Raw genomic sequence first — 16645 nt, 5'->3', positions numbered from 1 at the left:
TCCCATGCATTAACAGAGAAAAGTGAAAAATATGACACATAAAAAATAAAGGGCCTGTTGAACAGATTAAATATTTCTAAGCTTATTTTAAACCTAAATAAAATCACCCCTTTCACTTGATTATTCACTTAACCTTTGTACAACTGTTTCATGACTCTAGTTCAAAATGGAAATGGTTAACAGAAATTCTTTTCTAAGATTACATGAATGCAAATTTCAGCCACATCATTGTATCCAACTTAGTAATTTAGCATGCACTCCATTACTACCTTCTATCATTACACAGCAAACAGTATTTACAAGTGGCGTGGCTGACTAACAGAGTTATAGGTGCTCATTATTAGTTTTCCATCCTGATCAATTTTAAAACAAATACTTTGGAGATAAAGCATAAAGAGCTGCATCACAGAAACAAACTCTGACATAAGTCTAAAACACAGTGTGAAAAGATTGTTGAGTTTAAACCCGCATAGTCAGGAACAAGACCGGGACTGACTGGCAGTCCCTCAATTTCAGACCTTCACAGTGAAAGTGTTTCCAAAACGTAAGGTCTTTCCCAATAAGAGGTTACAATCAATGAGATCTTGTTCTTCTAAATCTGATAGGCTGGATTGGATGATCTTGGAGGTCTCTTCCAACCTGGTTGATTTTATGATACCAGCACTGCACATTAGAGCTGTTATAAAGCAGTGGCCTTTACGGCACACACAGCCAAGGCTTAAAGGCACTCAATAAATATTAAAGTGCACGCCTTAAACATGTATACTTATAAGTGATGAAAAAAGCAAAAAAAATCAGTTGCTGACAACAGAAAAAACAAACGCACAGACTTTTCCGGTACCATGCGTCCCACCAGGTCAGCCCCCAGACACTGCTCTCCGCCCACTTCATTTCTACACTTAATAGCTGGTGGTAGCCCAGCGTACTCTCGCTTCCGACTCGGGTCTCCCGCCGCTCCGGGAGCCCCCTGAGGGGTCAGAGGGACGCAGCTGCACCCACTCCACCAGCAGCGCTGCGCCTCGTTCGTCCTGCACAGGTCTCCACCCACACCCCACCATGACTCGGCGATGCGGTACACCCGGCTGCCGCGGCGACTCCCCTCACACCCAGCCCGCTCACTCGCCCCGAGGCCCGTACCCTGGTCCGCCGGTGCCCTGGGCCGCGCCGCTCCCTCACCGCAGCCAGAGTCCCCTTGCCTAGCAGTCAGTCTCTCGTAGGACTCTACCATCCTCCATCCTCGATGACGCCGACCTCCACACGACGGGTCACACTGCCACGCAAAAAGCGGCCGCCACGCCCGGCTCCTTCCGCGTCGAACCAACTGGAGCCGGAGCCGCAGCCGCCGCCAACATTGACCCTCGCCAACCCTCCGCCAGCCCCAGCGGCGCGGATGTCGTCACCGCCCCCGCCCCAGTGGCGGGCGCAAGGCACTGTGGGTACGGCCCCTCCACGCAGAGGGGGCGGGTGGGGGAAGGGGTGCGGCCTGCGAACTACGATTCCCGGCAGGCTTTGCAGGCGGCGCCGCTCAGCTTCCCGTCGGCTCGCGGTGCCTCGCGCGCTCGGCGGGGCGGGGCGGGGCGGGGCGGCGCTGGGCGGGGCGGTGCGCGTGGCTGCCCGGCGGCGTTCGGAGCTCCTCTGCCGCGCCCGCCTCGCCGCCATGCACAGGTACGGCAGCGGGGACGGGCCGCTTGCTGCCGAAGTGCGGTCCGCGCTAGTGGGGTGGGAGGGAGCCGCGCGGTGCCCGGGGGTGTTGCGTGGGATCTCGCTCTGCCCGGGAACGAAGGGGCGTGCGTGGGACCCCCACCAGTCGGGAGTGCGCGTGGACCCGGGGAGGCATCCACGAGTTCTTCAGCTGCCCGGAATGTTCAGGGTGGGGGAGGTGCGTGGGTCCCTGGCATGCATGCGTGCGGGCAGTAGCGAGGTACAGTGTGCGTGGGCACCCGAGGTCCCAGGACTGCTTCTTGCGCCCCGCGGCGGGCGGCAGCCGGCGATGGAAGTCGCCCCCTTGGCGCGGGCCCGCGGGCGGAGGTGCGCTGCTGACGCCCAACGGTCTCCGCCAGCGCAGCTCCCCCGCGCCGCCTCCGGCGTTCCCGCCCTCCCGCCCGCTCCGCGCCAGCAGGCTGGGTACGGCCAGCCGCCCTTTCTCGGCTGGACTCGGGTCCCCGGTGGCACTGGGCTGGCGTCACAACGTTTTGGCGGGGGATCTGGGTCGTACAGGAGAGGCCGGTCTGTGGCACACGGCCTCTGTCGGCCTCTCGGACCCGTCCTTCCGTTCGCTCCCTCGCTCCATCCGGGAGTGGTGTGCGCTGCGTCCCTGACAGATTGCTGGTATGCAATCTGCCAGACCGAGCCCGAGGCTACGCTGTGGCCGCTATTTGTGCTTTCGGTGCCAGCACACGCAAAACTCTGCGTGGGGATGTGGACTGCTTGTGACGGTGAAATGCTTTTGTACAAGAAGCCACATCTCGTGTTTGGCATCCATGTAGCGGTACCTTCTGAGCCTGTGGGTTTTACTGTGTCTGCAGAAAACATCTCCAGGAAATCCCATCCTCCAGCAGCAATGTTTCAACCAGTTTCACCTGGGACTGGGACTCTAGCAAGACCTCGGAGTTTCTCTCTGGCATGGGAGTGTCTGTCCTTAAGAAGGACAAGCTGGGCAATGAAAACACACCACAGGACCTGCTAGTGTCATCGTCCTGTCCTCCTCAGAAACGACAGAAGGTGAAGGAGAAGGAGAAAGATTTTGTCATTGTGCGCCGGCCTCGGCTGCTCCGAGAGGCAGAGTCAGGTACTATCACCATGGTCCAGGTTTCATTTACCCTTCAGCTGAGGTGAACTGAACATCATAAGTTATTAGCATTTTATTTGCTGGGTTCTGGTGGGTTTAGGGTTTATTTTTCTACTCTATACCAGCAGAATCTCACTTACAGATCTGGTGGCTTTCAGGCTGCAGCTGTTAAGTCCTGGTTTATGTAGGCCTTTAAACAGAGGTGATGCGTCTGGCCCCAGAACTGTGGCTCACACAAGCCGTGGTTGGCTCCTTCCTGGCTCCTGCAACCACCTGTGTCTGTGTCCTGGGTGTGCTGCACATCCCTGGGTCCATTTACTCTTGCCATTTGGGTCTTGGGTGGTACTTTATCCCTGCAGGGCTCTGAGAGGCATGTTTCTCTTGCCTGAAGGACCTATTCAAGGAAGTATTTTACCATATACTAAGTGGGGCCAGGATCCTCTCAAAATACAGCTGCAGCTGTCAGATGAATATGGACAGTTGGCACTGGTGTCTGCAGTATAATTCTGCAACCCAGTCTGGCTCATTTTTTCTCTCTCCTTTTTTTCCCCCCTCATTTAAGCATCTGCCCTATTCTTCACCTGAGAGAGAGAAGGGAAAACAAAATGATACAGATTCAGTGATTCACTTGGGTTAAGTTAAGTAGATTTACACCAAGGTCCATACAAAAAGAGATTTGTTAACTGCCTTACTAGAGGCATATGTGTAGATACATGCAAGATACATATACACATGTGTAACTAGTCAGGCAGTTGATGTATCTGAAGGAAGAGAGGGGAGAGAGAGAAAGTGAATAGCAATTTCTTGCCTGATCAATTTCTTGAGTCTTTGGTGGTGGATACACACACCTGTCAGTGAGTCCAAGTCCTTTTTATTCCCTGCAAAAAGGGTTGTTGCTTTATGGCTTCTGATGTATCCCCTAATATGCATGAGAAGCACTGGAAGCCAATGCCAACCAATGTGCACAGGCTGCAAGGGGGGAGGGCAGCCTTAACAGTTTCCACCAATTAAGTTGAAGGTCTTGGAGACCCTATATTTTACTACCCTTTGCTCAGTATGCGGCAGACTTCCTTATCTCAGTGGAACACAGGCAAACTTGGCAAGAGGCAAGGCCATCTATCCTCTGATGCCTTCCAAACCCTCCTGAGCTGGCACATTGTGTTCCTTGTCTTACCACAAAGCACATACTTGTCCGAGCTGCGAGGCTACTGCCTCACACAGATTTTGGGACATTAATTCATTCAGATCAGAGCCTGACAGCCTCTAAGTGAGTTACTTTGTCCTTGAGACCAAATAGGTCCAGATCCCCATCATTTGCAGTGCAGGCTGAGGTATGCCAGAAGGGCAACATCTCTGCTTCTGTTGAAGATGAGCAAGGAATCTTGCCAGAGAGCTATAAGGAGAGTGCAGCAGAGGGTGTAAGATTCCTGGACAGGAAAGCACTGGCAGGAAAAGAGAAGGTCTGTAACTTGAAGACCTGGGCACTTGAAGAAAGGGTTGCAGGATGCTGCCTTCGTTTCTGAGTCTGCAGCAACAGCAAAATGTGAAATAAAGAAATCTTTCTCTCTCTCTCTCTCGAGAGAGAGAGAGAGAGAGAGAGAGAGGCTAGGCTGTCATTGAAAGGTGGGAAAGGCCCCAGGCAGCTCTGCTTTAAATAAGATGTAATGCTGTGTCATAGACAGCTGTTCTTTGGCTTCAGAGCCCAGAAATTTTCCATGTGAATGGTAACACCTGAAGCCCTGTATGTGCTCATGAGAAGCTGCGATCTTGCCACATTCTTTCAGATAGTTCTTGCGTGATGGTGGTTAGTGGGCATGGTTTTAAAGAGCAATTTGAAGTACCTGCTTATTTCTGTGTAGTATGTAAAAGCATAGCTCACCTTGGGCTCCCTTCTGGGAGCGTTACATGTATAGGAAGCACGGGCATTTCAGCAGGAGCAGAAAAAGAGAGGCCCATACAAGCCTTAGAGTACAAAGGAAATAACTGAGATGCTCATTTCTAGAATGACTCAGTAAAGGTTGTTTTTAGTTTTTCAGGGACATGTTTTTTCCATAGCTTCAATATGTATCCTAAAGCTTTGCATTTGACAGTCATACCTAGATTAAGACAGCAATATCTTCCTAAAATGAAGAGCTGAAAGGGGGTTGATAACTGCATAGCCTGGTGAGAAACTAGAGGTGCTTTTAACAGCCAAGCCAAAAAGTTCACTTTCACTGGTCAGTGGGTAAAAGTGCATTAGTTTTAACTTGAACATGTTTGCCTTTTTTCCTGAAGGTATTTCTTGGGACGTGCTTCCAGATGAATTGCTTTTGGCAATCTTTGCATACTTGCCTCTAAGTGACTTGCTGAAAGTTTCCCTGATTTGCAAGAGATGGCATCGTCTTTCGTAAGTATTCTCATCATTTAGTGCTAAGAAAACTCTTGCTTCTGTAGACTGTTAAATGATCTGATCCTTGACTTAGTTATTCATGTAGAATACAGCTTCCATGTTACATGGATTATATGTGTAATCAAAACATGATTCACATATTTTAATGTTTGTAAATTCTATTAAGTATCTTTCCCTCCTCTCAGTATTTTGTGACACTGAACACTTTGTGGTTGTATTCATAGTTGTGATCTTTCCTAACTCTGTGCCTTAGGTTTGATGAATCTCTCTGGCAGACTCTTGATCTGACTGGTAGAAATTTGCTACCAGGAGTGATTGGACAGTTGCTGCCTGCTGGTGTTACTGTTTTCCGCTGCCCACGGTCTTGCATTGGGAACCCCTTGTTCAAAACAACCAAGTAAGGCTTTTTCTGCATGTTCTGAGTCCCGAAGCCACATCTCAAATAACTCTCTTGTTTCTTTGTATGTTTTTGTTTTAGAGTGTCCAGCACCAGTAGCATTTGTGCTGTCTGGGTGTGTGGAAGAGCTGACAGTGGTTCGGCACATATTGAAATATGAGGGCCCATGTTTACCTGCAGTTATTTAAAACCTAGCTAACATGATTTTTTAATGTATCAAGTGCCTCTTGGAGAACCAACAATTGACAGCATCTGCAGTATTTTTGTATGGGAAGCTCAAAATTTAACTCCAACAGGATGTTATGTGGTGGAATCACTGTCTCTGGAGGTGTTCAGAAAAAGACTGGATGAGGCACTTAGTGCCATGGTCTAGTTGACTGGATATGCCTGGGTGATAGGTTGAAGTAGATGATCTTGGAGGTCTGGAGGTCTCTTCCAACTTGGTTGATTCTATGATTCTATGTTGACAGCTCCCATAAATGCCTCAAAGAGTCCTGCAGTTTTGGCTGGTAGGCTCAGTGAGTTGGTCAGCATGTCCAATGTGCAACCAAATACAGCAGCATATTGACTACCTGCAAGCTTTCCGTAGTTCTAGTGTATGTGGAGTATATATGATGTGGGAATTTGTGGAAAAGGTTTTCTTGCAGTTTCAGTAACTTGCCTTTCTCTTTTTTTCCAGACCTCTCAGAATTCAACATATGGATTTGTCAAACTGCACAGTGTCTGTTGAAGATCTTCAGAGTATTCTTTGTCGGTGTGAAAGGCTGCAGAACCTCAGCTTGGAAGGACTAGTGCTTTCCGACGACATCATCAAGTGAGTGACACCTTTGGGGATGGTCCATCAGTACCTTCTTTTAAGTGCTGTCATTTTCAGTAGGCTGGTAAAAGAATCTGGCTGTAAGTTGGTCATTGTTGGGAATCTACAACTACCTGAAGGGTGGTTGTGGCCAGGAGGAGGTTGCTCTTCTCTCAGGTGGCCAGCTCCAGAACAAGAGGACACAGCCTCAGGCTGCGCCAGAGGAAATTTTGGCTCGAGGTGAGGAGAAAGTTCTTCACTGAGAGAGTCATTAGGCACTGGAATGGGCTGCCTGGGGAGGTGGTGGAGTCGTCGTCCCTGGGGCAGTTCAAGGCAAGGTTGGATGTGGCACTTGGTGCCATGGTCTAGCCTTGGGCACTGTGGTAAAGGGTTGGACTTGATGATCTGTGAGGTCTCTTCCAACCTTGGTGATACTGTGATACTGTGATACTGTGATCTTTTGAAGTGACTAGTTTTAGGCACCTAACAGCTTGCTGGCAGGCTAGATGAGCTCCCTCTTTCCTCCAGATCCTCTGAGAGATAAGGTGAGGGAGGAAGCAGGAATATAGCTTGGTGGCTCTATTTTTTGCTCTTATTTCCTTTCATTTCCAGGAGTAGGAGAAGGCTGGAGAGACTGCTTATCTTTTGTGATGTTTTCATCCATTGGCTGTACCCACAGACACACTGTGCAGCAGAGCTACTTTTGTTTTCCTATTTCTGTACTATAAAGGAAATTCTGTGTTTAGTATGCAGGTTCTTTTCTGTTTTAAGGGATTTCAGTGTCTCTCCCATCAGATACTAGTTGTGCTTCTGCACCACTTTCTCATTTCTGTATTGAACTTTGAGTGTCTGGAAAACTGTCAAGCAAATAAACTGTTGTTTGGTTAAACTGGAAAGAGTGCTAATGAGTGTGCAGTCAAACTCTGGTTCAGTCACATCAGATGACTGTGCAGGTGCCAGAGAACATAGGTGAGATGGCAGAGACTGTGTGTGTCCTTTCTGGTTTTGAGCTTTCCAAGCCTTCCTCACACCAGAGCGGGGAAAAAAGAGCCCATAGCAGTACAAATAAATGAATATGGTTTGGGTTTTGATACAAGATAAAATGTATCTGAAAACTGGGTACTACTTTAGACAGCAATGATGTTATTTTCTTATCTTCTGTACGAGTGTAGATGCTGGCTATACCAGTTTTCCTTGCTGTGCCGACTGCTTGTCTGCACTGGGGTGGTTGCTTTGTCTTTTGTAGAGGTATGCTTTGATAAGCCATGGCGTCTGTTGTATTTAATGACATACAATAGTAAAGTGAAAAGAAGCTGTTACCTTTTACACTCAGTAGTTTGTAAATATGGACTCATCAGGAGCGTCAGCTAAAATAAGTATCCCTTTCAGAGTTGTTCTGTGATGCAGCAAGTGCAGTGTTGAGATCCCCAGTGACTCAGGTTGGTCAGTTTAGCAAAGACGCAGTCCTGCATATCTGATAAATAATTCTGTGCTCAGTAGATCTTCAGAATAATCACATCCTAGTAATGAGAGCAGTATTCCAACATAGAAACTTTATCATTTTATCATTTAAATATATCTTTTTTTCTCCTCTACAGGAGCATTGCTAAGAATACCAGTTTGGTGCGACTAAATCTCTGTGGGTGCTCAGGGTTTTCTGCAGAGGCCTTGGAGTTGATGCTGAGCAGCTGTTCTATGTAAGACAAAAATATTTTTTTGCTGTTCCTGAGGAAAAGGGTCTCTTCTTAATATTGTACTTTTCTCTAGTATCTTTTTTAGATGGCCTTTTTCTGTTCCTAAATGCTGAAGAATTGGTTATTTGGTGAATAGACAGATAGTTTCTTTCCATCAGGCTATTTTCTTCCTTAATAGCAAAGATGTACTTCTGTAGGTTTTCATGAGTTTTCTTAGTCATGCCTAGAGGAAATCTTGTTGGTGAACAAACCCTATTTATGCTACTTTAGTATTCATGTAAATTTGGTTTTCATAATGCAAGTGGTACGTGATGCTCACAAAGTAGAAGTATGTGTTTTGAAACTGAAAAGTACTCAGTACACCTTTGCAGCTGGCGTGCAGCTCAAATGGCAGATAATACTGTGCCTTTCCACCTACAGTAAAATAATCCTTCAGTAACCTTGTGCTTCATCAAGCACTGTGTTCAGATTGACAGCTCCAGTGATTAAACCATCTGCTGGCAGGAAGTCGCTGAGCCCGAGCTCCAGTCAATCTGGGATTTATATCCTGATCTTTCTGCTGACTTCCTGTGACTATCTACTTAATCTCTGCTTCTGCAAAAGCATATTTTTAATCAAACTGCATGTCAGTGGACAGACAAAATCTTAATCTTTCTGTGCCTCTCATAAGTAGATAATGCTTTCTGTTGCTTGGTCTGATTACTTGGATTGTGAGCTCTTTAGAAAATGCCAGTCTGTGCAGTGCATAGTGAATAGCAGATGGCAAACCTGATCCTAGGAATATTAGTGGCAATTTAACCTCTTTCATTTATGTAGAGATCCCTGGCTAAGCGCTGTAGTTGTTCTTTGTGCTCTAGTTAGGCATACAACACCTGCACACTAAATACTTTGTCTCAGCCCTGTAGGCTGTGAGTAATCAAAGTGTTAAGGTCATAGCTTGTGCAATGCTTGTATAAAACCATGAACTATTCTGTGGTAATGATGATTAATTGATCATCTGACCGTGATAATAATAGGTAACTTTTTTTTCACCTCGGTGTGAACATCTGTTCAGTAGTAACAAATTCAGGTCACAAACACTGAAACAAGATGAAAAGACAGTCCTCATGGTAGATTCCAGAGAGAAAACATTAACTTCCTAAGATAGTATTGAATTGTTCAAGCTGAAACTCCATGCCTAGAGCAAGTTGGGTTTGGATCTTGAAAACATCCCAAGACAGAGTCCACAGCCTTGCTGGGCGGCTTGGTACAGTGCTTAGTATTGTTGCTGTGAAATTTGTGAATTTCATGTCTGCTACACTGGTAGTACTATATCCGAAAGTTTTTGCCTTAAAAGTTTCAACTGTAGTAGATAGTATCAAAACTGAAGCTGTTTCAGTCATTCTTCCAAACAGCGTTGTTCATTTGTGTTTAGGTTGGAGGAGCTGAACTTGTCCTGGTGTGACTTCACAGCCACTCATGTCAAAGCAGTGGTCAATCACATTACTTCAAAAGTAACCCAGTTAAATTTAAGTGGATACAGACAGAATCTACAAATAGCAGGTAAACAGCAGCAACGGGTACAACCCGATTGGTGTATAGAACAATCATGCACTAACACTGATTCCATCTCTTTATAACTTGATATTCTTGCTGGCATTCAACCTTATTCATGTCTCTGGTTCATCTGTGAGAGGAGATGATCTGTGTTCTGAATGTAGAATTGGTGAAGTGAAAGTTCATTTCACCTCCAGTTGAAAGGTATACCCCAAACTTCTGAGCTAAGTCCTGGAAGCAGCATACACTGCTGTGCCACTGTCAATTATCAATCCAGATACTATCCTTGGAGCATTCTTAAGGCTTTTGCTATTGTGGCTGCTGAAGGCATCTTCCAAAAAAGAACAGTTGTGGTAACTACTTGAGTTTCAGCCTGACTTGATGTCCTGATGATACTAATTAATTTGGAAGACAAATAATTCAGTGATCAACATTAACTACCTGCTTGATAGCTTCCAGGGGAAGGTTTGGGTAATGTTGCCAAAGTGACAGAAAGCATAGAGAAGAGGAGAGAGCACAACAAAGGGGACAACAGCCTACATAGAGGGTGATGAAATGGCGTTGGTGGTAAAGAGAAATTAGTCTTCTCGATAAGCAAATGGGATGATAGGGCACTGGCTGACAAGGAGGTGGGTGACACAAGGGCAGTGACCTCTCTGTTTTTCTGTTTATATGTCACACAGACCTTGGCATGCATTCCTTTGTGGGGAAATACACCGGTCTTCTTTTTATCATAGCCAAAACCCCAGAAACAGACATGCTCCAAATTAAGAATTTAAACCTTCCATTGATCTGACTGTTACAGACAATGTGTGGAGCTCTGCTTTGTTTGCACACACTTTCTGTCAGTAATTTTGCTTGTTCCCATCCACTTACAAAGCAAAAGATTTGAATAGTTCACTTCAGGTATTGTTTTCTTTAGGTTTTGCACGTGAATTCTGAAATGCTTAAATCCTCTGCTGCTAAGCACCTTCTTAATAACAGCAGCCTAAGCCATAGGTGACTCTCTACTATCTTCAGACAATGGAAAGATGGTCTCAAGAATTTGTGCTCTAAATCAGGAAAACAATAAACTTTCTATTGTGAGAAGGGAACTTTCTGTGGGTAAAGACAGATGCTGGAAAAACCTGATGCTCTTTAAATGTGGAAAATCATTGGTATTTTGTCACTGCCTTCAACAGTTTCAAACATTTCACCTTTCCTGTGTCTTGTTATATTTCTACAGCAATAGAATTTGATTTATTCATTTGCTAAGTTGCTGGTACACCTGACTTTTAGTGACACTTCTTTGGACAAAATGGATCTATTTTGCTGAGAATTAAAAAAAAGTCCCTGTTAATGTCTCTTGATAGCAGACTATATATATGCTGCAAGTCTTAACAAATTGTTTCAGTTCTGGGATTCCAGCAGAGAAGATAAAAACAGAGATACATAGTAGTCAGTATAAAGTATATTTGTCTTGTTAATGAAAGATGGACTGACTTAGTGTAACCTCTTTTCAGATGTTAAAACACTGGTGGAAAGATGTCCTTTACTTGTCCATTTAGATCTAAGGTAAGATGTGTGCAGCTAGTCCTTAAATCCTTCTGACTCAGGGGGTTGCCCATTCCGTTGCAGTGTAGTAATTACATAGCAACAATGCATGGTTCTGTAGGACACCATAGCCAGAAAATACTTTCTATGCTCTACCTACAAAAGATTTGCTCTCTGGCATGACCCAGTCTGAAACTGGTAACTAACTTTTCACTCTTAACATAAATGTTATGTACATACAGGATGTTAACTACTAAGTGATCATAACTGACGAGTGGAAGGAAGCATTTAGATGCATCCAGTTTATGAGCCTGCCATCCTAGAAATGGTTTAATTCAGCTCTGATACAAAATTTGTTACTTGGCTGTAGCACTGGGGAAAATAAAAAGAGGCATCTTTAGGTTTTGACCTAGTCAACCAAAGTACTTTGAAATCTGAGTGTATGAAGCTTCTGCTTCACTTGCCCTTCAGTAAAAACCAAAATGCTTCCTCCACAGTACACTGGAAATGGGTTACTTACATAGTGAACAAAAGTTAAAGGTACTTAAGTGGTAGAAAAGAATTACATTGATTAAATTCCTCAGCCTGAGTTTTGGAAATAACCAAGTTTACTACTGCTTTATACTTGAATCTCTGCTTCCTGTGCTCTTTTGTACAGTGACAGTGTGATGTTGAAACCTGAGTGCTTTCAGTATTTTCATCAACTCATCTTTCTGCAACATCTGTGTCTTAGCCGATGTTATCAGATATCACCTGCTGCCTTAGTGTAAGTCATCTCCAAGTGGCTTTGGTTTGCTGTTCACATGCAGGATAGATTAATTCAAACCTGCATCCTTTTAGGTTTAGAATTGCAAGTACTGTTTTTTAAAACTCAGTGGCTTGAGGAATTAGGAATAAGGAGCTGTTAGGAATAAATAACCTGACTGCTAGAGCGTGTACCTTTGCAAATCCTGTCTGGCACCACAGGTATTTCAGAATCCCTCTGCCAAGTCAGTGTGTACTTGTGGAACTTGCTGCTCAGTACGTAGAGGTTTGTGCCCTGTGTGTCACATCCTGAAATTTCATTTAGAAAAATTCCTTCCATTTGTTCCAAATATTTTAAGTCCAGGCAATATTTAAATCCAGGAAAATTAAAGGGGAGGAAACATTTTATTTTGATATCATATGAAAGAAATATCAGGAAGCAATTCATTCAGTAGATCTCCTGAATTATCAGTACAGAGAATTAGTTCCAATTAAATGCATGCTTTAAAAAGTAGGAAGAGGAACTTAGCTTAGGTAGCTACCTTCTGAAAAATTAGTAGAAATGCAGTTAGTTTGGGTACAGACTAGAAAAGAAAAAGTCTTCAGGGTTGTGATTAATTTCATCTTTTTCCTTTTTCTAGAGAACTTGGTGAAATTCCAACATTAAAGACTCTCCAAGTATTTGGAATAGTGACTGATAGCTCCCTACAGCTCCTCAGGGAAACTCTTCCTGACATGAAGATCAATTGTTCACACTTCACTAGTATTGCCAGGCCAACTGTTGGCAGTAAAAAGAACCATGAGATTTGGGGCATCAAATGCAGACTGACGCTGAGAAATCCTAGTGGCTTATAATTGTGTACAATGGACTGGATGCGATGGACACTGTGCATAGTGAAGCTCCTTAAGAAGCAGAGTGCTGGAGCACTTCTAATTTGTAGCACTGTTAGTGTGAAAAGCATTTTAAGTTGCTTTTATACCTTAATGTAGTTTCATAAATATTTTTACAGTATTTTTATACTTTTTTAGGCTTCAGAAAACAAAATCTGATCTGTGAGCAACTGTAGAATTTTTAAGAACTTTTTTTTACATGGGAACTTTACAATGATTGATTCATGTTTAATTATGTCAGCCTCTAGCAACTGTTGCAGGTTGTAATGCAGCTTTTGTTGCTCTGGGGTGTTCTGAAGGTGCTTTTGCTTAACTCTTCCAGTGAAGTTCCTTCTAATATACAACCAAAATCCCCCCTGGTGCCAATGGAGTCCATTTTCTCTCATCCCGTCACTTTTTACTGGGGAGAAGAGACCAGCACCCACTTTGCCACAACCTACTTTCAGGTAGAGTGAAGTTTTTCTTTAGCAGGCCACACAGGTAACATCTGTTTTTAATATTCTTAGTTGCCAGCAACATAGATTCTAAAAAGCCCACTCAGAATAAGAATCTGTAAAATTAGGTGCTAGTTATGGTTTTTTTTTCATGTTGAGCTAGCTCTTCTGATTAAATATTACAGACCCTTAATGGAGCTTCTGTGAGCTTGATCTCAGATGAAACTTCTTTTAAGGAGTAAGATCTTCAGTGGCAACTGATAAATTGGCAGAAATCTTGCAGCAGGAGGGCTCAAATGGTTCTTTATCTCCAGCTACAACCAAGATCTGGGACTGCAGCATGAAGTGCTGAAAGGAAGAGATGCTTTGGTGCTATTAAGAGACATCGTTTTCTCTTACAATACCTTATGGCTGTAATATTTCACTTCTTATATCTGTAACTACTGTCTAGTGTTGGGATGCTTTTTAAGTCATCTGAAAATTTAAGTAACTTGAAGAAAAATCCCAGACTTAACCCAAAACTTTGATTTGGGTGTGTAATTAGGGTCCTCTAGCCGAGGGACCTCCAAGAGGTTCCAGCACGTGCTAGTTGAGAAGGCCTAGAGCAAAACTTGGATCATGTGTAGACCATGGATGTGCTGCTGCTCTTCCCATACATGCAGCAGGCAAGCAGGTTTTTAATTCATTGTTTATTCATGGATATTTAAGGTTAGCCTACAGCAGTAATGTAGAGCTGTGGTGTAAGCATAGTGTTTCCCATCTCAATGTGAAAAAGAGTTTGGGAGTAATACTCTGTAGACCAGAACAGATTAATTACTGTGGAAAGATTGTTATGAGTACTAGAATTTCATATTTAATTCCTATATAGCATAGCAAATACAGCATTATGTTGTTAATATGTTTTAAGTTGTTTTGATTTTTACTAAACAGTGTAAGCAACACTCGAGTCACTCATGGGCTTGTGCCCCTTACAGACAAGTTAATGGGTGATACAGCTTTTGAAAGCTGGAATGGAGGAGTGACTGGGGGTTGGGGGATACTGCATATTCTACTGCTTCACAGCTTTCAGCTTTAGGCCTGTACTTTAAATTAGTTTAAGCAAAATGGTAAATCTTTGCAGCACAGTGCTATTGTTAATTCTTTTTTTTTATGCACAATGTAACCCCACAGAACTTCTCTTGCATTTAATAAAGGTTTAAGGAATCAATATATTGTACAAAGTGACTGGATGGGAGAGCAGTTTGTCTGACTCACCTCTAACTTTATGTGATGGGTTAAAAAAAAAGATGTCTGTCCAAGCCGTGTCTAGACAATGGTGTTTTAGAGGGCATGGTCTCATCAGCAAAACGTTTAGCATTTATTAGACTGTACAAGTCTATTAAATAGTAATAGTCATTAACTTGGGGTTTTAAAGTATTAAAGTTCACTGTTAGAAGAGGACAAACATTTCTATTGTGGGTCTTAGTTATTATGGCAAGTGTTAATGGATATAATAGAAGTCCTCTGGATAAGGTGCACCACAGAACTTTTCCCAAGTCAACCTATTTGGTAGTTCCAAGAACTGCCACATTTATAGTCTGCACTTGATAGAAGGTTTAGAGACCATTATTAATAGACACCACACGGAAAGCCAGAAGGTGGTGAGCATGAAATAGTTCCGAACATTGAAACAAGACACAGGAGAGCTTCATGCATCTTAAGTTTTACATTTTTATTACACAATGTATAAACACTTTCTTAAAAAAAAAAAAAAAAAAAAAAAAAAACACAAAAGAAAACCAAAACAAAGAATGACAGGTCTAGTTTTGCAGAACACAGTGTGGACTGGCACTAAATGAAAAGACCGTGGATTGGAATCAGCAGGTAGAAGAGATGCACAGTTCACTGCCAGTCCAGGCAGATTAAATCACTGTAAAGCCAATACTCAGTCCTGTCACAGAATACTGTCTACTGGGTTAAGTTCTCTGTACTGCAGTCCTTTGTAATAAAGGATTCTACAGTCTTTAATAAAAAGGTAGCTGTTTACTGTTTATCTATTATAGATCTCTGAATCATCCTAGTAATTTAAATCAAGCATTCACCAGTAAATGCTTCAACAGAAGTGCAATTAAAGAGACAAAACCAGTAGAGGCCACTCACGAGTTGGTCAAATTTCCGCTTTGCCACGTTAAGAGTCTGACTGAAATGTTACTAACGCAGATCATACTTCGTAGTTGCAGGGCCTGAAAATACTGCCTTTTATTTTCAGCATTTATAGTAAGGAATTATTTTTTGCTGTGATGCCTAATCAGTCCCCACTGAAACACTGCAGCACACAAGACTCCCTGAATAAATAGGGGGCTTGGTTTCTGCCATAAATTTGCCTATGCAGGTATTCAAGGACACTTTAAATATATAAACTTGTGATCTAACACAGTTGTGAAGTCATAAATTAATGGCATTAGTGGGTGGTTTGCTATCTTAACAGTACCTTGACTAGTGCACTAGACAGTGACATCAGCTATTCCTAACCTGTTACAGATGAAAAGGGAGTTACACCCCTGTCTCTCTGCAGCCAACCTGGCATGAAAGATTAGCCTTTTGCATCTTCACCTTTTTGCATCTTGACCAGATCTGCAATTATTTTAGACATTGAAAGCTTTCTTCTGATAGTTTCTGAACTTACAAAGTTTTGCATGTATTTGGCTACTTCTGATTTCTTTCCCTGTATGATCTGCAGCTGAGGTAACTCTGTCATATAGTGTTAATGACTCATTGAGCAGCATACATAAAAGGTGAAGAGTACACCAAGAGTGACAGCTTATTCAAAAAGCTCCATTACTATCACATTTTCCTAGAATTGAATTGCCTCTAAATCCTGGTTTAGAGTGAATACACTTTTATAGAAGGATAACAATCTTTATCCACTTCCTCTGCCTGTAAAGATCAGTTTAGGTTTTGTGTGTAATAAATTGGCCATTCTGGAGAACATGTCCGTGACAGCTGAGACCACCTGTTCCAGAAGTCTCTCCATTCAAAAGTAAGTTGAAGAAAACTCACTTTTGGAAATAGATCTGCAGTAAGCAGGACGAAACACATTTCTTTCAAGCCATTTTACAGAAAAGTTGCTTCATTTCACATAATTCTGCCCCCTCTATGCAGTTGCACAGGACAGAGTTTAAAGGCAATCACAGTTGCTCTAAAATGTTACCTAAAGACACTTGCTTTTCTATATTAAATATTTTTTCCCCCATTATCAACTTTCTCACCTAACACATGATCAGGGGCATGTAAAATTAAAACTGATTCGTTGAAATTCACCATAGGATTGGAAATGGAAGATTTCCAGGGAAGTGTAAAATATATACTTGGAAAACTGGGAGACACAGAATCATAGAATAGTAGGGGGTGGAAGGGACCTCTGGAAATCATCTAATCCAACCCCCTTGCCAAAGGTGGATCAC

At 43.2% G+C, this 16645-nt stretch overlaps 2 protein-coding genes across 2 annotated transcripts in view; one reads left to right on the top strand and one right to left on the bottom strand.

Moving 5' to 3' along the window:
* Positions 1 to 1404, bottom strand: part of LMBRD2 (LMBR1 domain containing 2) — a 30880-nt gene extending 29476 nt beyond the window's left edge. Inside the window, exon 1 of the mRNA XM_064140448.1 lies at positions 1138 to 1404. The gene's annotated coding sequence lies outside the window, so the exon portion shown is untranslated. The remainder of the gene's footprint in view (positions 1 to 1137) is intronic.
* A 181-nt stretch (positions 1405 to 1585) lies between these two features.
* On the top strand, positions 1586 to 14409 carry SKP2 (S-phase kinase associated protein 2). Its single transcript, XM_064176514.1, has 10 exons — positions 1586 to 1665; positions 2526 to 2788; positions 5063 to 5174; positions 5431 to 5574; positions 6254 to 6388; positions 7969 to 8067; positions 9479 to 9606; positions 11103 to 11154; positions 11792 to 11899; positions 12519 to 14409. Exons 1-10 carry the CDS (start codon positions 1658 to 1660, stop codon positions 12730 to 12732), a joined length of 1263 nt encoding a protein of 420 aa, XP_064032584.1. The 5' UTR covers positions 1586 to 1657; the 3' UTR covers positions 12733 to 14409.
* The last annotated feature ends 2236 nt before the right edge of the window (positions 14410 to 16645 follow it).

This window comes from Pogoniulus pusillus, chromosome Z (assembly GCF_015220805.1).
Source record: "Pogoniulus pusillus isolate bPogPus1 chromosome Z, bPogPus1.pri, whole genome shotgun sequence".
In the NCBI taxonomy this organism is placed as follows: domain Eukaryota; kingdom Metazoa; phylum Chordata; class Aves; order Piciformes; family Lybiidae; genus Pogoniulus; species Pogoniulus pusillus.
Note: the sequence above shows the minus strand (reverse complement) of the source record. Positions and strands in the feature narration are given on the sequence as shown.